Below are 17,769 nucleotides of genomic sequence, written 5' to 3' on the forward strand. Positions count from 1 at the left end.
AAAAGCAATTACTTTGGCTGCAATCATATTTCACAGTCAGCTATGCTAGCAGCTTTATTATTATATATACATATTTAATATACAGCAGCATAACGGGATTAGGACTACAGTGGAAATCTATTTGTTAATGGATTGAAAAATTCAGGAAAGTTGGATTGATACACACTGACCTTAAATCTAAAGAACTGTCACAGCAAGATTTAGCTGATGTAGTTAAATTTAAATGATAAAGCTTAATAAGGCCTTAAGATGCACTTGTGTATTTGAATTGCATTAACTTTTCAAAATAAAATTTTTATTGTGATGAAGTTAGGTGATGTAAAGCAAAATATAGGCATTTATACACATGTGCACACATATATATGAAGCTTGTTAGCTAGGGATCAGAAACGTCAATCTAGAGTAACCTGAGCCTGTTCAGTTCATTTTATAAATACTCACAGCAGCAGTTAAACCATGAGTACTCTTTGCACGTGCAAATCATTACATATTGCTTGGGTTTGCCCAAATTTATGGGTGTAAGCCTATGTCTACATGCTGCCAATTCAGCAGTTTGTAAGTGGGTGGCTGAAGCAAGCCAAGATTTCAGTGTTATCTCTTCCAGATTTTTCCGGTGCATTAGCATACACTTTCTGGCTGCAAACAATAACATACTGTATGTGTCATATCGTTAGTATTATGCCTTAATTTCAGATGTAAAGCTATCTCTCAAAATAGAGCAAAGAGTGAGTTTAAAAAGAGTGCCATAATACAAGAACTGTGAGAAACCAGAAAAGCCAGAAGACCATATTTTCAGGCCCCTTGGATGTATCACAATATATGATCCAGAGTACATTTTATGCTTTCAGCCTCCCCAACATGAAGAATTGCCACCCATTCAGAGCAATTGGGTTTAAATAGGGGCATACAAAGACAGTTCGGTGCTTCTGAATTCTGAGGACTGGAATTTCATCTCGTTTTGTCTTCACTGTTGGTGTAAATCCAAATATTCCAATAACATCTAAAATGAGACAGGTGAACCAGACCTGCATTTTTAATGTATAGAAGAAATAGTCTTTGTTTTTTGGTTTCTATTTATGTGCCAAGAAGCTCTCCACATACAATGGGCCCACTGGACACAAAGCTTTCAAATTCTGGAGTACAATATTGCGTTACTGGGGTGAGTTCATTATAAAGAATTTCAGTGTTCAGAGTAAAATCTAGCACTTTTCCCCATCCAAGATACTTTTCAATTCCAATTTTAATTACCATAATTAGAGTGGTAATCATCCTTGGGTAAATATCTTGGTCATACATCATTCCGGACTTCTGAAGTACCAAAAGTATGAGCACAAAATTCCTTACATTGGATATAATATCACTTCAATTTTCCCACTTTCCTGTCCGTCTGTACAAACTATCAAGAGCTTTTGGCTGCTCTGAGATATATTGAGATAAAGTGACCTTAACACACACATCGGGGGATCGTGCTAGAGTAAGGAAATTCTGCTGGTGCAAGATGGGTAGGGTCTCTCCCGAATTTCATGGTCACAGCCATGTAAAAACGTCTTGTTGTTGAACAATGCCCCTTAGGCAACTATAGAAATACTGCTCCCTTCTTAAATTGTAGCTAATGTCCAGGCTCCAGTATGGCTAAAATGAAAGCACAAGTTAAACTAAAGTTGCTGTTAAGTTGGGACCTTCCTATCTGCCCTGAATCACAACGTGTTGCTTCGCTTCAGTATGTAGTTATAGAGCGTGAGATCTATCAACTGTGTCATATATTCTTTTGGTTCTACAAATGCTGTGAATGCCTATTATGTAAACAAAATAAGAATAATATAGATGAAATGGGAGCCATATTGTCTTTTTTTTTTTTTTTTTTTTTTTACACCATTAGCAACCTGGACTTTATATGTCGAAAATTTAAAGCGCAAATCTATTATAGAATACTGCTTAACTGTGACTTAGAATTAAGAGCTGTGGAACTAAGCAGGAAAAATGCTTTCATGAACTTCATCCAGTTCATGAAATATACTATAATGCTTTCTGCGCATCTGGTTAGTCATATAATGTATGAGGGGTTGAAATGACTTTTGAATACTAGAAACAATGTGTTTTTCAGGTTAGAATACATTGCAAAATGTGATGGCAAAATGCAGGAAAAATGGGGTTATTTAGAAATAATAAAGCAGTTCAGTGAACCAGTCCATCTTGATGAAATTGATGCTACCTAGCAAAAAGGTTGATGCATGAAAATTCCTCATCCAAGAAAATATGCAAGTGCATACGTAAATCTAAGCATCTCAATAATAACCAGCTGGGTTCAACATGTGCTGTTGATTATGCATGTTCCTAAACACTTCTAGATTAGCACTGTAAATTAGCAATATTCCTTCTATCGGTGAAAGAGTGAATCTAACCAGCAGCATACGCAGAATTCTCTGAAAAGGGGGAAACAAAGGAGTGAACTACAGGTTACTTGCAGTAAGGACAGTGGGATAAATGGTGGAGGAGTCCTAGATTACCCATAGATGAAGTAGAAAAATGGGGACAGGATGACATAAGAGATTTTTATTAGAATTTCTTCCTCTTATTGTGGAAGGCATCCAACTGAACACATGAGGTACAGAATTAGGCCCTTAACAGGCTTCGTTTACTAGAGGCATTATGTTATAGTTCTGTCCTCAACTTTTAGATGCTGCTTCTGTGAAGGGAAGATGACCACAAATACATTGACCTCAAATTCTGATGAAGTCAGGAGGAGATAAAGATGCTATGGATACTTTTCTGGATCAGCTCATTAAGAAAGTTTTCTTGAACAATATTTTACATTTGCTTTGATAATGAAAATAGTCTAAATGCTAATGATATTTTGCACTTTTAGGAATAAACCTTAATTTGTAAGAAAATACAGTGTCAAGAAATTGATTCTTGACATAATTCCTCTTGCCTAGACGACTTATGAAAATCTTATTTTTCATTAAATAGGGTAAACATACCATTTGTAAACACTTAGACCTTGCAGCATTTTCTCCCTAAAATTATTTAGAGCTTTTAACAAAAAAAGAACTGAAATCGTAATTTCGCAAGAGGATGTCTGTAGCACTTAGAAATGCATAACAAACATGGAGTCACACTAAGGAAATTCAGAATAGCTTTCATGATAGTCTATGAAAATTAATCTATAAATTGTTGAGTAGAGGAAAAGGCCCAGAGTGAAAAAAGCATGAGCTGAAAGAAGGAAGAACATATACTAATAGAATAAATAACTCCCTATGGACTGACAGGTACACTGTAAAAAATCACTTATTTTAATTCTAACCTATATATCAGGCTTTCAGGTCTCTTACTGGTAACTAATTATGGCCAAAGTGTGCGATTCATTATTCACATCACTATAACAGAACACTATCCCATCCAGTGCAAAGACACTATGCAGTTCCTAACCTTAACTGTACTCCAGCTTTTAATAACTGCTGAATAGAGTTGGTCTGATTCATCACCTGCCTCCAAACTCCCTATTCAGACTATGTGCCATCTACAAATACAGCTGCTTGAGCTTCACAGCTTGTCCTGCCATTGAGGAAGGAGAATAACTAATTTAAAGCATGATAAAGTTTGAAGCCTTAACAGGAATAGTACGGCATTGTTCAGCAAAGTAGGCAAAACACTGCAATTGCTAATAACATATTTTTGCATATAGGAAATTATTAGCCAGTACTAAGTAGTCTCTGGAGAGGGCAGGATTTTCTCCACTAAAATGCACAGTGAGGCTTTTCTTCCTTTGCTTGATTTTTTTTTTTTTTTTTTAACTCTGACATTCTTAAGTAGAACAGATCTGTAAGAAAAGTCATCAAATTCACACTACTTACCCAAGAGGCTGGAATGACTTCCTTCACAAATAAATAATTAGGCAGATTTACAAAATGCACATTATTTTCCCAAGTGACTGGAATGGCTCCATGCGATTAAATACATAATTAGGTAGTTTTTCCTAAAATGCTTGTTATTTACCTGAGAGTCTCATCGCATCATCGCAGACTCTCTGGTAAATACTGTCTCCCTGCTAGCAGTTATTACCAAAAACGCCTCCATAATTTGCAGCCCTCCTCCAGCAGTGATATAAACAGAGGATATTATTTGGGGCAATGGATCATGAAAAACAAAATCTGACTGTGCCAGCCAGCCTATTTAACTGACAAGCCAAACTTCTTTTGTACCTGGTATTGTACTCTTTTACATTACAAACACGGTAGAGCACAAACAGAAGGACTTTTCAACTTTGTGGAACTTTAGTTTGTGTTTTAGCTGGCCAGAAATCCTACTGAAGGCTGTGCCTATGCATGTTTATGTGCATGCATGAGTATGGATGGGTATGCAAGGAAAGAGAAAAAAAAATGCCAAACTCTATTAATGGTTTTCCTACCTTTTTAGGATAGTGAAGGAAATACCATGTGTTGGTCACAAAGCAAATAAGCAAGTCTGCAAGCCCCACATTCCATTTGACAGGAGATTTTTTCCCCACACATCTGTTTTGGCCAAGTTATCAGGAAAGACAGTTTTATTTCTAACTACTCCAAGTGCCTTTCTCTTGTGGACATGCAGTCGCAGTATCTGGCATGCAACATGTGGATGTGAATATTCCTGCTCACTATTCACTGGTTGGTGCCTGAGCTGAGGACAGAGAGACAGGAAAGAGAAAGGTCAGCCAACAGACTTAACTGGCTCACCTATGCACCTATACCACCTACACAGGGACAATACCAAGTGCCCTTTCCCTAGTGATCACAGACAATAAAACTGACCCTCAGGAATGACCCCTTCACATCACTCCACCTCCAGAGTCAATTTTCCTTACTCTTTTAATCTGCCCAGTGTCCTCAAGGCTTTGTGGTCCTTACAGAAGAGAACAAGAGTGACTGGAATCTCAATTAGAAAAAAGAAGGCAGGAGGAGACAGCAAGGTATGCCAAGGTGAGAGAGAAAAAGAAAAAAGACAAAAGGAGAAATGAAGAGCAAGAGAAAAAGAGAGGGAAAAGAATCAGAGGGTAAGACAATAATATTTGGGGATCAGCAAGTAAGGCAATAAAGACATACAGACAACAATATTAATGGTGGCAAAGGAAAGAAAAAAGATATGAAGGAATAAAAGAATTTGGAAAAAGAAATTCTGAAAAGACATAATGTAGAATCTTGATAGGCTTATTCTTGAATAGAAAGAAAAAGAAAAGGAAAAAGAGAAAGAAAGAAACTGGAAAAACCAAACAGTAGACTTTTACTGTACATACTTTTTCCTTTGTATTTCCCTGTAAGATTTTTCTCTGAATCCAATTTTATAACACCTTCAATTAAGTTACTTGCATTTTATGCAAGTAGTCACATATGTCACATATTTTATGCAAGTCATAGTCACAGCCTGCATGGGGGCAAGAATTTCTTTTGTATTCTAATCTGATATTAAAACAGTAAAATGTTTGCCCTGGATATTTTGGTCATTTAAATAAAAGTCTTAAGAGTACAAGCATGTGCAAAATATTGCTAAATGTCTCATGTGCAATGTGAGCCACAAGGCTGAAGGTGGAGGAGCTGAGATGTGCACCAAAGGACTATAACTGCATACTTTGTCAGATCCTTGCATTTTATAGCAGGCACCTCATTTTTTATGAGGTTTAAAAAGATATATCTAGGTCAAAGGGAAAGAGAAAAGAACAGGTACTGACAGGCCAATAGTGGGTGATTCAGGGGCACACCAGCATATGACTAAGGGTCCTCATCTTCTAATATAATTGCTCCCATAGCACTGATCTCTATTACAAACAACAAAAAACATTATAGGATGCATCCTTTTGTTTTAGTTTAAGCATGCTGATGGCATGTGATGTACAACATTTCATGTATTACGTAATCTTATGAATGTTGCTGTGTTACCATTTATTATTTGCTGTTAGAATTTATCCATGAGCATTTGCAATAAGCAAAGAATGCAAAGATATTGACAGTGAATGTTTTGAATACTGTTAATATAAATTATATTCAAATTGCTAGTGAAGGATGCAGTGAGCAAGGGTCTGGGAAGTTTCACTTCTGTGAGCATTTCAAGGATGGGAAAGTGATAAGAGAATATCCTTCACCACCATTTTCAAGCCACTTAAACAAGATATAAGCAAGGTAAAAGTTCCACTGCCATTCTCAACAAACTTTATCTATTCTGCCTTTTATCCATGGCCTTGGCAATAAATCACATTGCATCAGATACTAGGAAAGTTCCTTTTTAGAGGATATCCCTGAATCTTTCCCACAACACTATCTACTCAAACTCTGAAAATTTCATCATGTTAGTGTTCTTTAAAGAACAAAACATATAATATTACAGTAAATATACTGATACTAAATTGTTCTGGCAAATGCTGTTGTCTCTTTACTTTCATTGTAGTAATGAGGTTATGTTGTTTTTAAAACTGGAAAACTAAATATAAGCATTTCTAAATCAGCCCAAATTTATCAAGGTATCTAAGTAAAGTGGCTAACTGTAAGCCTCTGAGTCACTCCTTACTAAGACCTTATTAAAACTCACCATGTGCTTAAATGCATATTTTTTTTTATCTTAAAGAATCTAAAGTTAGTCACAATTACAGCTACTCTGTTATAAACATATGTAAATCTGTACTAGCAATAGCTTGATAGTTTGGTATCTTTTTATTGTAATAGGTTGTGACCTTGCAATTCAAACTTACTTGGAACAGTGTATGTTTCCATGGTCTTCTCCCAACCACCCACCTGTGCTCAGTGCCACTGCTCTATATAGCCACTCTGTGTAATAGAAAGTCCAAACCATGAAGCAAAAACACACAAAAAGTTGCAAGCAGACAGATTATAATTGCAGTATCCTGGGACCAATTCTTGAAAATGGCCTGTGGCACCAAGTTCTAAGGAAAAATACTGAAGTATCACAGTCAATGCCTAATTTATCCTATCGGTTTACAGACTGACGTGATGTGCAGATGTTCGGATTTTGTAAACCTTTTATTTTTTAGTTAGTATGAAACGTTTTGATAAAAGCACATCAGATTGCATCTCAGTTGCATTTCATAAGAGCAAGTGATACCATGTGTTCCACCCCAAAGCGCCCCACTTCTGATTCTCACAAGTTCTAAGGAGGAAGTTTGATTTCCATGCTTAAGGGATCTTCTTAAGGGTTCTTAGGGTAGGAAACAAGGCTACCAACTGACATTAGATGACATGATGGCATTTGCAATGTGAACATAGATCCCCAAAGGATCAGAATGAGTACACTATGTTATTGCACATAGACCTTTCAACCACCAACAATTTCAGGAACAGCTGTATTGCACTGGATTTGAACCAGATACAGAATAAAAATCTCTTTCCTAAATTATACACCTTGTTCCCTTTCTCTCCACTTCATTTTTTTTTTTTAAATATATTGCTGGCAAGATAGAATTTATGGAGATGCAGTTTGAACCATGATACTTTTTGTAACCCTCACTTGTACCTACCTTGTGCAATCATTTGGCACATCTGCTATATCAAGAACAAATCTGATTTAAGAGTTTTAATAAGAACGTACATCAATAAATTATAACAGATTGGTGATTAGTAGTATTATTTATATGCAATATTTTTGTACCCCTTATAATGCTGATGTCTGCTTCACGGGGATTAATTATTTTCATAATTTTGTCTAAGTAGTAATATAGAAAATGTCAGAAAGAAAATTAGATTTTCACTTTCCAGACACAGAAATTTAATTAAAGCCAACTCCTTGTTGAAGGGGAATGTCCTTAGCTGGTTCTGTCATGTGGCAGCAGCTCTACATGCTGCCATGTGGGAGACCAAAGCTCAGAAAGTGACTTAGGGAACATTAATCACCAGGCCTCACAGACTAAACACATGCTCAATGTGCCACAGTTGGTCCCAGCAGCTTATTTGTAGAGTATATAAAGAAGCAAACAGCACTGATTTCATATAAAAGCTGCTCCTTGCACAGCCCACCTCAGAGGTGGCGCTATACCGAAAAAGACCCGCCGCTCAGATATAGATTGATACATAAAGAAATCCATAATTATCCAGGCATGAAAGGTCAATTTCCCCTCATTCCACACCAAAAGTGTAAATTAAACTCCTCAAGCATATTCCAGTCATAATAATTAGCATCTTTTATAGTCCACTGGACATTTTTAGGACAAACAGCCAGATGTCTCCACTCTGTGGAACAGAGTCCAAACATAAAACACTCAGCTACCGTGGTTAAAGGCTAAATTCCCAGCCATATCAAAATAGGAGATATATGAGATATAAGAGATATAAAATATGAGATATAATATTTCCAATATAATATGAGATATATTTCCAATATGAGATATATTATTTCATTTCACCCACCCTCTGTCTTTAGATCTTTTTTCTTGCATTCCTTGAATAGTCACCAGCTCTTCTTCTCAAAGCACTACTTCTTTTGCCTCTCTTTCAGTTCCTTCCCACCATGAGTCCTCTTTTCCATATCTGCTATACATTACTCCTTCCTTCTATTTATCTCCACTATTCCTGACTTTCATCCAGAATATTCCTGTGAACATTAACTGCCCATGGGCTAGAATGGGACCACCAAGCTAGGCCAAACAGGCCTTCTAAGCACCAACAAATGACAACTGAATCTACTGCTGGTTCAGACTGAATTTGAATCAGCCATGAATAGACACAAAAATCCCTTGTTCAGAAGCTGATCCTTGTATGTCACTCTTCCTTCCCATTTCTTTCCTAAAAAATATATCTTTCTGGAGACTTCAGGGAGATAGAGTCTGAATCACTGTACTTGTCGTAACCCCCAACAGCACTTAGACCAGATGAATTAGAAAATAGCCTGAATTAGAAACCTATTCAAGCAGTTGAGTGTAGAGGTGATGACTCACAAGTCTATACTACTTGGTGATTTTATTGTTCATGTAGATGATGATTTTTGTCAATTGGATAGAAGCTTAAAAGTAACTTGCCAACCATCAATTGATTATTATAAGATACACCATCATGGGCAGAACTACTTTCAATTGAATGAAAATCTTTTCTTTGTAAAGACAAAGTCCCAGCTTTCAAGGACTCCGGCAGAGACAAAATTTCACCTCCACTTCAGCTGTGCACAGAAATGATGAAAGATGTAGCATATGCCGCCGCCCTCCCCCCCGCCTTTCTACTGATTCTATACTGTCTATTTTATTTTGAAACTGAACATCTTTTCTTACAGGACAAGAAGTCTATTTTCAAGTCCATTCGTACTTGCTCTTAGAGACAATTAATTTCTACAAAAGATTTTCTTGTTATCTCTTGTCCTTCGCTATACTATTTGCTATTACTAACCAGAGTGAGCCTACATCCACTGCCATCTCCATGCAATTTACAAATGAAATACATTGCAACAGATGAACTAGTAAGAGAAATGGGAGAAAAGAACCTGTGGTAAGATATCTCATGCTGAATTTAATTATGACAGCTCAGATTTTCATATGGAACACATAGCATAATTTCACTGTAATTGCTCCCAGAGAAGAATTCAATGCCTGCCTCAATTACATCATGGAATCAAAGTCCACTTGTCCTAAAGATTTTGAGACTGTTTAGATATGAAGTTGACAATCTACTGCTATGGAAACAGAGCAAGGACTTGAGGGGATAAACTTCAGACGTCCCTGCTTGATTTACAGCCAACATTGAAAATGGAAATGAAGGAGTCGTTGTTCTGACTTCCAACCATGCCCTTTGAGTTACAGTCATGTGTTTGTGCTAGTAAAGTAACACAAAAAAGTGCTTGACACACTGTTGGTTCATGTTTATTTTCTGTCCACACTGAGAGGAGAATGCAGATGACCATTAAAGGTTCTTCAGGAAACCACTGCAAAACCCGAGCTCTAGAATTAACTCTTGACAGTAAAAATCTGGCCATCTACATGCTTTTGATCGCCCTCTCTATCAAAGACTAGTTGAAATAACCTTGTAATTTCTTGAATGCAGCTAAATTAGCTTCACCTCTTAGATCAGGGAAGAAAGAAGTCTAGCTGTAGTCTCTGATAAACTTCCAACAAATTTCAAAAATAAAATGCCAGAGTGGATGATCTTTTGCCAACAAGACTCTCCCATCCAGGGTGCTGCAGAGATCTACAGTACTTGTTTAGTGCACATATAATAATAAAAATCATTTCTCATCTTGGCATACTGACCAAGAGTCTGTAGAGAGATATGAGAAGGGAGATTGGAGGACCCTAGTTTAAAAACAGAAGGGGTGAAAAAGAAGCAGCGTTTTCATGGGCAAAGCCTTGTAATGAGACTCACCGCATCTGGGTTCCGATACAAACTCGGTCAACGATCTCTTGTGTGACCACTAAGTGATTTCTCCTCTCTGTCTTCCCATGTTTTGCCTACTCAAACTGTAAGCCCACAGGAAAAGACATTGCCTCTTACTAAGAGTGTATACAACATCTAAGTCAACACAGTATGTTCAAGCTACCATAATGTGAATAATAACTGTAATAGTATGAACATGAACAGGAAGAAAAGAAACCTCTGAGTAGAAGTGCAATGCAGTCATTTCTGGAATTCCTCTTACATGAGATATAACTGGCAGCATATCATTTTCATGCAGTACTTCTTTACTCCTATGAAAAGTTCCAAATTATTTTAATTTTCAAATACAACCTGCCTCTTATGAAGAACTTTCTGGGAATGAGAGGGGAAAAAAGCTTGCTCCTCTATAATGTTCTCCACAATTGCAGTGATTGCATTCCCTCTGCAGAAAGAGTAACCAACTTCCCCTTGAGGACAAGGAAAGAGGCAGCTGAGTGGGCATGCAACTCTTCCTTAGATTGGATAGCAGGGTTCAGCCAGATCCATGAGAAATTGATGATAAAAAGACCCCAGGAAAGAGAAAAATAAGTCAGTTATTGCTAAAAGCCCTTCCAAAAGATGCTCATATATCCCTTTAAAGATACAAATAGGGAATAGGGGTGTGTCTCTGCATTTTCCCTGTCATTGGCAACACTGGAAAATGAAAAATACAACTAGAACTGTCACCACAAACAGGCTGAAGACTATAATTGCTTGTTTATTAACTCTTCAGAGTGGAGAAAAACGCTCCTCAGATGTACAGAATATACAAAAGAACACAAAAAAGCATTCCTCCAGCCTCCTATACCTGCCTCTGTAAGCTGACGTATTTCATGCAAATAAGAAATTACAAAAAGTGGATAGCTGTCAGGAATTTAACACCCCCTAAATATGAAACATAAGGAGCACTTTGAAGAACTTCCAGAAGCTGCAGCAAGGCCTGCTCTCATTCCCTGTTATTTTATCCTATAATAATAAACTGCCATTTCCTGCATCTTCAGATTTCCTAAATTACTTTAATTTTTTTAAGCAGCATTATTGGAGATAACGTATCTCAGAAACTGTTGATGTATCGAGGCTTCACACTAGGTAAATCTTATTTCTTGTGCCAACAGTTGCACTCTTCCATGTTAGGCCCCACTAAACTATGGCTGCTTCCTCATTACATTCTTGAGAAGACTCTGTTCATAGATCACTGACCTTAAGATCCCTTGCACACACATGCCTTCCTCAACTTAATAGAGATTTTCTCTTCTATGGAACAGAAAGGACTCCAACACATTACTTGGAGTGATCAAATCAAATAGAGATCTCCTCCTTCCTTTTACCTGAAAACTTTGCTTAGGCTATCAAATTATTTTCCCTTCTTCTTTTTGGGAACTATGCTTTTGAAAGATGATTCAGAGATTGACCACTACATCGACATCCTCCATAGGAATAAAAACATCCTGTTATTATACAAAGAGAATCTAAAGAAGATAAAACAAATTTAATCTTAGAACATATGCCTCCTTAATCATTCCCCAGCAGCTCTCTTTCAATGGAACACAGCTCTTAAAGAAATTTATTATACTTCAAAGTTTTAATCCTTTTTATCAGCAGTTCTGTACACAAACTGCGGGTAATTTCACTTGTTTATCTATATGCGTATGGTAAAATTGGATTACTTTCAGATACAACAGTGTTTTACAGTCATCAGGAGAACCACACCCTTTATCCAGATTTCTTTAAAATACATCACACGTACAATTACTCTTATGAAATAAACAGATGCAAAGACATTTTTGCAAAATGCCTACAGCACTGTAAAACCTTGCATTTCCTTGGCCTTGCCAACTTTTCCTCTGCCAAAGATCTGTGGAAGTTTATTTTACCCTGGAGACCAAGTCTCATAATGCTGTAATGCTATTTTAAAAATGAAACGGTGATCATAAGAACAGTATGTGTTTAAATGGGGTAATACACTGCATATTTGTATACAATTCCTGCTTTGAGGTAATGCTATGAGATTCTTGTGCCCTGCACAGTAACTAAATAACCATAAATGATCTTTCATGCATATGCAAATCTGTCCCTCTAAGCACCTTATGAATTATTTCAAAGGTACTTGGAGGTCACCACTCATGGAAATTTCTATGCATGAAGCCTCATTAATACAAGACACCATACAGAGAAATGGAATAGATTTTTGTTGCCATTTAACAAGGGCAGAGAGAGTATAATCTGTAACGTTTACTTTTTTATTTTAATGACCAATAAAATACAACCAGCTCCTATCTATAAGTCTTTTCTGCGAGCTGATATAGAGGGTTTGAATCATGGGGCTGCCACAGTATTCTGAATAGCTAATCCTATCAACACACCAGAGTTCCCATGCTCAGAGCTGCAGTCCTCAGTGCTGGCTGTTCTCAGCTGAAATAGTGCTGGCTAGCACTAGATTAGCTAGGCATTAAGGAATTAATTTTGTTCTTCCAGAAATCACAGCATTGACACATTTTGTGTTGGAATAAAGTGAAGCTATGTCATTTTCAAGGTGATATATCATAGATCATCAGCTGAGATAGCCTTTTTCTGAACACATATTATCTTCTGCTTAATTGCACTGCATAACGGAAATCAAAGAAAAGCAAAAATATAGCCACAAAAAATAGTTGAATGTGATGACAAAATCAGCCTTCTGGCATGTATCAGACAAGGAGGAAGATATTAAGCATACTTGAGAAGCACTATTTATCTGAAATCCCTAGATCCTTTCCAGCTCAAGTTATCACACACATGTGATAACACTGATCTTGTCTTTCACAAATGACCCTTTGCTGTAGCAGCTGCTGTTTATGTTTATTCTATTGGGTGTGTGGCGTTTTCACCTCTAGATTGATCGAATAAAAGATATAAAAAACCTGCTATGTCGGTATATTCCCTTGATAAAAATTGGGAACAGAGAGTCAAATGTTAATGGAAACTGCAGGCTATGCTCATTATTTTATCTCTATTCTTCAAAAATACTAGGATAAAGAGAACTAATTGGAAGTGCAAACAACTTAAATAGGCTTAATTACAAGACCAAACCCTTCTGTACAGTTCTAGGGCAATTTGTGTACATATGCCTTGGAGAAATGAAGTAGATTTTAAGTAAACCCATTCTTATTTGAAAATGGAAAAGTGAAATCATATTTTACAAAGGACAAACCCACAACATGAGTATCTTCTGTTCGTAACACCATAAGTACTACTTCAGCATTGCTTTGTGACATCTAAAAACACATGCACTAATACAGACTACTGTTTTCATTGTCTGTGCAAGCTACTCACTTACCACAACATAAACCTCATTACACTAAACATGACACTGTTTCATATTCCTTTTAGAAACAGGCTCAAATCAAAATTTTACCTTTCAATAAAGCTCAGATCTAATATTTTTTGCTTCAAGTCAAGTTCTGTTAGAGATAACACACATTAGACCAACATTGCCACAGTAAGACAAAAAAGTAATTTCTGGCATGTCCCATGGTATTCATTCCTGTCAAGAGGAAATAATTTCAGGCTTCTCTGAGGTAATTAGAGAAAGCTGTGTCAAACACTGCTTTATCTCCTTCAGATGTAAATACAAACTGTAAATTACAGTTGCAAAAATGCAGATTGCAAACAGCAGCTTGCAAAAATGCAATCTTATACTATTGAGTAGGAATGCCATGATGAGTAGAAATGGAAATCATGTGGTACTGTTCTGAATGTTTCTTAATTGAATTGATTGTTGATGAAAGCTGCTGCTGGAACCATAGTTCTGAAGGAGGCTAAATCCTTTATAGCCGAACATTAGGAGGGAAGGGGTTAGCATCTCAGGCTTTCCTCTTTCACTCCACAGGTGTGATGCAATTCAGCTTTGTGACTTTCTCAAAGAGCAAAAAATAATGTAGTCATCAGCTCTCAACTGGACTATAACCTAATTTTAGAAACATCCAAATTTCTTGCCCACCAGAAAGTCAGGTTCAGGTAGTTGCAGAAATGAAGCACTAAAGTCACAATGATAGCGCTCGAACTCTTCAGCCTGCAGTGTAGTCTGAAGGATAATGTTTAGAAATGCTTTTATTGATACAGAACTGATAACACAACAAAGAAAACTGACTGAGGTAGCAATCAATTTTATGTTTGGACAGAATATTATTTAAAATTGCTACATGCTCAGAGATTGTGACTGAGTACCTCTCCAGCATAAAGCACGTCATCACGGTACCATGTCAACACTCCTTAGAGATAATCAGGCTGGTGCTAAGCAAGCAGCTGTAGAGAGGCAGCACCACACAGCACTGTGCAGAGACACTAACTTAGGTCCTCAAGTGGTATGTGCCTGGTCAGTCCTCTTGGCTTATCAGAAGTGTCAAAGAGCCTGGCCAACATGCTGTACTGACATAGCTATACTTCCTGCTCTTCAGCATCTGCTCAGTCATCCCTAGCACGAGAATCTCTGCACTGCGCTGCACTGAGGCATTTTTAAAGCATGCACTCCAGTAGCGCAGGGTAACACCCTCAGCAGAGATTTTTCAAGGAAACATACTTACTGATTGGAGATCAGACAGCAAATATATTGCAGTCATATTATTATTGTTTTATTTTACACTATTTTGAAAGCAATTTTTAATTTGGGGAGTTCTAAAACTAGCAATATTTCAGTGTTTCTGTGTTTAGTGTTTCTAGCTCTTTTAATGCATAAAGTAGGAAATAGCATAGCTGAGACTAGATTGGCAGCAATAGCTGCTTTACACTGCCACAGCTGAACTCTGTCTCACTTGAATGGTGGAAGTACAGTCATCCTTTCTTTGTGCATCCTTTATGGTTTCCCTTTCTTAGGCCAAGCCTGTGCCCTCCTCACCTGTCAAAGCCTGGAATCGTATCCCTGAGCATTTCAGCTCTGTCTCCCTGCATTCCCCCCACCCCATTCCAACTCTGCTTCTACTGTTCAATTCCCATAGTGTCCAACTGCAACATATAGAAGAGAGAAAAAGACTGGCTGGTTAATGCCAAGTAGGTGTAAGAATCCCTGCATATTTGTTAATCTTCTCTATAAGAAAAACGAAAGATGAAGCTTTTGAACTGAAAAATCGGAGTGGCAAGATACACTGAAAATTACCAATGTGTTTTGTGCAGCATGACTAACAATGCATTTACAGATAGAAGAGGCAGAATGGCCATTAGTTTAAAACAACAGGTCTGAACTAGAGGAAGTGCTGTGACACTAGCCATGGATGCAAGGAGGCCCACAAGAGAGGAGAAAGATGAGTTGCCTGCTGTACTGCTGAGATAACTGATTAAGCTGAGGAGCTAAAGGGAGAACAGAGAAGAGAACTGATGAATGGAGTGAAAAAAAGAAAAAAGAATGGATTCATCTCGAGTGGAGCAAAAAGACAGCCGATTAATTTGTGTGGGAGCAGAAAAAGGATTCTCTTCTGAAGAAGCAGGCAGGGAGGTAGAGAGTACAGAATGCCCACACATTACTACAGTAATGGTCAAGGAAAGAGCACTGGTAGAAAGCACCTATTTGTTAGGATCCTGATGACAAGTCTTCTCATTCAACATAAAAAAGTATTTTGTATAGTATGACATCAGTGTACAAATGCAGAAGCAGAAAAAGCTGCTGGAGGCAGGGAGTAAAATTAGACCTAGCAAGTGAACAGCACATAAACAGTGATTCTAGTGAAATGTGAATTGATGACCATTGCCAGGTTGCTCCTGAAGCAATTAAAAGTAAATAATTTGAATTATTCTTATTACTGTACTTTCATCATCCTTAACGCATGTACTCATTTTAAGTGGATGTCACTCTCCTAAGAAATGTTGACAATTTTTCTCCCATCTAGTTACATGAAACATTTGTCAGCTATTCATGCAAACAAGGTAAACCCATTTTCTATGTATCTTCTAATGTTTCGGGAAGTCATTCTTATACTGCTACACAGAACTTGTCACAAACATATATGCACAGACACAGATTTAGCAACAGGAAAAATAAATTCTAATGTACTTCTTTGCAGCAAAATTTTTGAGAACGTTTCTCTCTGTGTGCCAGTGTTATGGATTCAACTCTCAAAACAGTTATTTCAGATTCAGTGTAAATCTTCTTGTTTTACTTATGTCAAACTTTGTTTTCTACTCAGGTAAAAAGACAACCTACCACATTCTCAGGGTGATCTACATTTCATTCAACACAGTGACAATTAGTAGCAATAACTCCATCAACAGAAAGACTATTTGAAATTCCTATTGCAGTCCTTCTTTTATTAGTACTCGAAGACAGGCCAAGAAAGTTAACAACTTATTTGACTCTAAAGTAGAGATGTGGAGGTCATGAAGGATTTTTTCTTTTTTTTAACATAAGTGTAGTACTATCACCTGTTAGCACTTTATGATGATAAAATACTAACGTGAAAAAGTATGCATTTGCTTATAAAGGAAATGCCCTTTAGAATCAAGTTAATACTGCAGTTCACATGCTCAGCAAAAAGAACCACTTCAATATTAAAACCCATGAAATGAAACAGCTTCTATGAAAACATCTTATAAATCCACAGATATACTCAGAATTAATAGGTGATAAAAAGAGTCTTCCTCTGAAATCAAAATTGTGTATTTTTCTAGAAAAGAAAACCTGCTAAAACATACCTACGCAAGGGAGTGAATAACCAAGCTCAGGATCATGGATGAATTGACGATCATTCAGCATAGTCACGCAGTACAAATGGAAACAGTCAAGGCAAATGACATGGCGATGCATGCACTGGAACACAAGCACAGGACTCCTGTTAAAAACAAAATGGTGAAAATAATGAAGAAATACTCTACTGTTGTGACTGACCAATAACCCCCACAATGGGAGAAGGCTCAGAGAGTAAGATGCCCCATGAAGTTCAGGAATAATGTAGGATGCGGCTCATTAAACCTTGCTGTTGCACAGACTTTATCTCAACACAAAGGGAACTGGAGAGTGACCTTTGTTTTAGATAAGCAACTATAGCCATTAACTGGACCAGATGTAAATGTCTCCCTGAGATTAGCCAGACCAGCATGAGGGAACTGTATACATGGCTCAGCCCTACATAGAGTATAAAACCTCAACAACTAACAGAGAAATTTTGAAGAGCAATGGGCTTAGGCTGGCTTCAACCCACATATTCCTCCCCGGTGACTGGAGACACCCAGCATCATGACAGTGAGCATATTATAGAGATGGGTAACTGGCAATCGCATTGGTATTGTGATTGAACTGTAAAAGTGTACACTTGTGATTTCAGTACATTGCTGAATCACTCTGCTAAATCAAAAATCCTGTGTAATATCAAATATCTTTGAAATAAACTTTTACATTAAACATCGCACTCTCCGTATGTGTTGAGTATCT

The 17,769-nt window shown here is 37.2% G+C and overlaps 1 protein-coding gene across 2 annotated transcripts in view; it reads right to left on the reverse strand.

Moving 5' to 3' along the window:
• The window catches only part of PRKN (parkin RBR E3 ubiquitin protein ligase), an 812,113-nt gene that overhangs the window by 278,148 nt on the left and 516,196 nt on the right, over positions 1-17,769 (reverse strand). For both annotated transcript variants that reach the window (XM_064509220.1, XM_064509219.1), the window contains exon 7: positions 17,034-17,170. In XM_064509220.1, the coding sequence (XP_064365290.1) occupies positions 17,034-17,170 (137 nt within the window). The remainder of the gene's footprint in view (positions 1-17,033; positions 17,171-17,769) is intronic.

Source organism: Dromaius novaehollandiae, chromosome 3 (genome assembly GCF_036370855.1).
Source record: "Dromaius novaehollandiae isolate bDroNov1 chromosome 3, bDroNov1.hap1, whole genome shotgun sequence".
NCBI lineage: Eukaryota > Metazoa > Chordata > Aves > Casuariiformes > Dromaiidae > Dromaius > Dromaius novaehollandiae.